Source organism: Pinus tabuliformis, chromosome 2_2 (assembly GCF_031772625.1).
Source record: "Pinus tabuliformis cultivar Carrire ecotype Pingquan chromosome 2_2, CPIR1, whole genome shotgun sequence".
In the NCBI taxonomy this organism is placed as follows: domain Eukaryota; kingdom Viridiplantae; phylum Streptophyta; class Pinopsida; order Pinales; family Pinaceae; genus Pinus; species Pinus tabuliformis.
In genome coordinates, this window is record NC_142300.1 from 878,390,830 (window position 1) to 878,395,727 (window position 4,898).

Below are 4,898 nucleotides of genomic sequence, written 5' to 3' on the forward strand. Positions count from 1 at the left end.
TGTCGTCATCATGTGAACTGCTGCCATGATACTCTAACACAACGCTAACACATCTCTGTACATGCCGACACCCATGTTTGAACTAGTCGGGTGATCAGTCCAACTGTCACGTTCAAACCATGAGAATGCATATCCTCATGCCACCATCAGTCATTTCTCAGAACATCCTGTCACATCATCAACTTTATAAACATGTCTCGCCCTTCCTCCATGCGTTATTATCACATAACCTTCGCGCACTTTGGTTAGGACTCACACTTCACACCTTCGTTCACTGTCGAACTTGGTCGCACTTCATCCAGCGGTCGTGCCAAGGACCGCAGGTCCTTACATCCAACAACTAGCAAACTCGGGTTTGGAAATATTATTCAAGGTCATGTCCATGAACCATGTTGATTCCACCCACTTGAATTGTTCACCCATATCGGTAAGAAAGAAATTTCATTTTTGAAAAATTGTAATAATTGAAAACACATACACACTTTTGGACATATCCCCAAAATTTTTATTTTTAATATAATTTGTTGGTGCCATAATATTTTTAGTGAGTAAATTCTATTTTTAGTAAAAGTTACATGCATATTTAAAAAAATATATATATGGAATATTGATGATGATGATGATGATGATTGAAGTCTAATAAGACTAATGCTATCTATCCAACCTCAAAAAAAGAGAGTCTAGCTGTCATTCTTCAAAATCTTATTTATGTGATCAAAGAGTAGGGGAAGAAGCGTTCCAAGAACACTATAGTTGGTTTGGCTTAATAAGTCAAGAAGATTGGAGGTGTGACTGATGATAGGGAATTGAAAGCAGATGGGGGCAAGAGTCGGACAGTCTAAAAGGAAGTGCTTTTCATATTCCACCTTTTTAGTATCACAATGGAAGTGATTTTCATATTCCACCTTCTTAGTATCACAACTCTGACAAATTCTATTGTCTGAGGGAGTCTTGGGAATAGACCACCACTTGGTCTCACTTCGAAGTTCATGAGAGTTATTTCTAACCCTAGCCATGTTCATTTTCTTCTTAGTGCTAGTCCTCATAGAGAGATAATTCTGGTTATCAAGAGTGGGGTTGATGACTTCCTTATAGTACCTTAGATTCCTTTTACCTCCAGCTCCTTAGCATCCTACATCTTATCCTTAGAGCTAGAGGTAATAGTATATTTGTTACTATCCTTGCTTCCTATGATGATCTCCTCCTTTATCCCCCAAAGGTTGAGCCAATATTGAACATCCTGATGCCACCCGTAGTTAAGGCGCGGGTGGTTGTTTTGACTAAATGTAGAAGCAATTTTTGGGAGCCTCTTGGATTCCATATTGTGACATTGTTTCTTATACATCATATTTCTAAACATGGTTGCACTTTCAATGGGGGACATGCCAACTTCGATCAAGAGGATTGGGTAGGGAATATTTCCCTTCATCTTGAAGTTATAGGTTATGAATTGTTTCTGGATCATCTCAATATTTCTCCACAGCTCCGTAGATATACTACACCGCCAAACTTCACATCGGTAAGATAATAGGGGTGACGAGAGTCTCAAAAAATAACCGTTTTTTACTCCAAATGTAAAGACCGATTGACTTACAATTGTTTTCAAGATCATAATAAGCTTTCCAACCTCTAATAATTCTTTTCTTGCTTATGAAGAGAGTCATACCCAAATATTTATAAGAAAAATCCTACTCAAAGCAATAGTTATTTAAAATTATAATTTTTAATCTTAAAAAAATATATTAAATCTATTTTAAGTTAAATATAATACATTTCAATCTTTACCATTTTTAATACATTTTTTTGGAATGTATAAATTTTAATGTATGAATTAGATATTATTATTATTTTGAAATCTTGTTAAGGTTTTAAATAGTAATGTCTATTGAAGTATTAAAACATATTAATGAATATCCATCTCTAGTTTGTTAATTTAGATGCTTCATGATTTTCATTACTTTACTTTACGTAGTTCATGATTTAATTAAGATTAATGGATATCAAATTCATACAATGAATTAATGATATAATGAAATTAGAAACCCAAAAATTATAGTATGATCGATAGTATAACTATACTAGTAAGAAGAATTACTTTTAATATTAATTTTTGAATTTTTTAATATAGATTTTTTAAAAATGAGATATAATATTAATTTTAGAATTGTTTGAATATGAAATTTTTAATTACTTGAATTTTGTAAGAGAACTAAGATTCTAAACAAATTTAATTTTTAAGTTATTTTAATATAGAAATATTAAATTAACTTTGATTTATGTTAATTAGTGATCTATCAAATAAAGATTAAATTTTCCTAAATATAAATATTTTATTAAGTTTTACACTCCAAAAACACTAATAAATTTAATCCCTCGCAAAAATCCAGAATTAAAATAACCAAACTATATTTAATCAAACTGAAAACACTTCATTTACTATTAACTAATATTCACTAACATTCTCATCCACTTCTAATAAAATTAAAAAAATCTACAAACAACATTACCCTCACATTCACAAACTTCATTAATACACTTAGAAAAAAATATTGAAATGCCTCTTCATTATAAGAACATTAGTTTAGCTAAATTTCTTTACATTCCTCTCTCACATTGGATTGTTAAGTGGATTTAAGCGCATAAGTCTTTAAAATTCATGAAGCTTGGGATATGGGCTATTTTTATCAAGTTCGCTACCTTCAACTTTCCTGCCAGTTCTCCTTTTCATTCATTTCTCAACTACCATATACCTTACTGTCAGTGATATTCAGTGGTAGCCCTGCACACAGATTCATTTATTATCTCAGGTAACCAGTCGAAATACCATGTACCAATCCCTGTAAACGAAGGCCACGTTATCGAAGACTGAGCGCCCACATAAATTATCATGACAAACTCCACTGCAGGCTGGAGCCACGTGGTTTGCGATTACAGTTCGAGGTCATCCATAGACAGCCAGTTTTCTCCTATAAATCCTGCTACTTCCCTTCGAAAACTTCAACCTCTAGGTCGTTTTATCTCGGTTGAAGTATTGTGATATCAAGTTTTTCTGTGATTGTCCCAATGGCTCTAGTTGAATCTGAGATCAAGAAGGAAAGCGTCAGTGTAGTTAGAGGAGACGAAGCTTTGGAGAAAGTGATGGATATAATGGAATTGTATTCCCTTCCAGGAGGCCTCATGGCAATGAAAGATGTGTTGGAAGCGGGCATCGTGGAGGAGACCGGCCAAGTTTGGATAAAGCAGAAGAGCGAGTCCAGACACCACTACAAGAAAGCCGACAAGCATGTCAAAGTCTCAGCTAATATAACCTGCAAGGTGGAGAAGAACAAGATTAAGAATATCAAGGGTGTCAAGGCTAGGGATATGATGTTATGGGTGCCTATCTATGAAATGGAGGTTGACGAGGAAAATCCTGGCAAAATACATTTCAGAAGCATTGGTGGACTCACCAAGACATTCCCTGTTGAATATTTTGCCAGAGGGGAGTAGGAGTAGTATGAAAAGTCATTTTCTGTGTTATCCTTCTGTTGGGTGTGTTAAAATCTGGCGTTGTTGGTTTATTAGTTTAGCTGGGGGAGGGAGAGCTGTTTATATTGGGTGTGTTAAAATCTGGCGTTGTTGGTTTATTAGTTTAGCTGGGGGAGGGAGGGCAGTTTATATTATTAGTTTAGCTGGGGGAGGGAGGGCAGTTTATATAATTAGTTTAGCTGGGGGAGGGAGAGCAGTTTATAAAATGTGGATGATATTTTTATAATGTAGATGATATTTTGTGGAAGGCTGTGTTATTATTGGTATGTTTGACGCTTTCTGTGAACATTTTATTCATCTTCAAAGATATTCACACTTCATTCATTTTTAAAGATATTAAAGTATTTTTTTTTTATAATAAAAAAATATTAAGCTTTTTTATAATAAAAATATATTAAAGTCAAGGGAAATGAAAATATAACCACTATATTCTATTAAATAAAGTTTCTCTATAGAAATGATATGAGTGAAGTGGTTTATTATCAGAACTAGATGAAGAAACAAACCTTGGCAAAAGGTTAAATAAAGAGCAATGTAGAAACATAATTTCGACTATATTTAAAGAATAATATTTAAATTATAACATTAATTTATTAATATATTAAAAACAAATATTATTAAGTAACAATTATAATATTTAAATTATAACATTAATTTATTAATATATTAAAAACAAATATTATTAAGTAACAATTATATTAAACGAATAGTTAATATATAAATAATGATATTATTTCATTAATTTATTAAATTATTTAATTCGATCTAACATTATTCTCATCCTTAAAAAAAAAATTAATATCCCTTAGAATAAATATATTCATCCAAAATATCAGACAAACAAATAATAACACAGGAAAGTAGCCTCTACCTCTGTGTAGTTTATTTAATAGTTGTTTATTCTTACACTTCATCGAAGTGTAAGATCTGCTATCAAAGACCCACCGTACGAAAGCTTTTCCAGTGATGGACTTTTGGATGCAGTGAATGATGTATATGCTGTGAGTTCAGGAAATGAATTTCGAAGTTATTTTAATTTAGATTTTGATTATGCAAAGAAGTGACTTCAGAAATTAAATGTGTATTAAAGTCATATGAGCTTTGTGATGTTGTGTATGGTCCACATCCATACACTTTATATGAATTCTACCCAAATGAAATTATGAAATGAAATTTGGATTATGCAAAGCCGTGAATTTGGATATGAAATTAGTAATAGAGTCATTTTAATTTCGGTTTGTCATTGTAGTTTTTTAAATTATAATTTATTTTTACTTTAAAAAATCATATAGTAAATTTTTATTTTTTCAGTGTTAACAGTCATACCATGGGTATGATTGTTAACACTAACAAAACAAAAGATATGATTA

At 31.9% G+C, this 4,898-nt stretch overlaps 1 protein-coding gene across 1 annotated transcript; it reads left to right on the forward strand.

Annotated features, from left to right (window-relative positions):
* The first annotated feature begins 2,995 nt into the window (after window positions 1-2,995).
* Window positions 2,996-3,530, forward strand: LOC149195814 (uncharacterized). Its single transcript, XM_089408848.1, has one exon. It carries the CDS (start codon window positions 3,064-3,066, stop codon window positions 3,487-3,489), a length of 426 nt encoding a protein of 141 aa, XP_089264974.1. The 5' UTR covers window positions 2,996-3,063; the 3' UTR covers window positions 3,490-3,530.
* The last annotated feature ends 1,368 nt before the right edge of the window (window positions 3,531-4,898 follow it).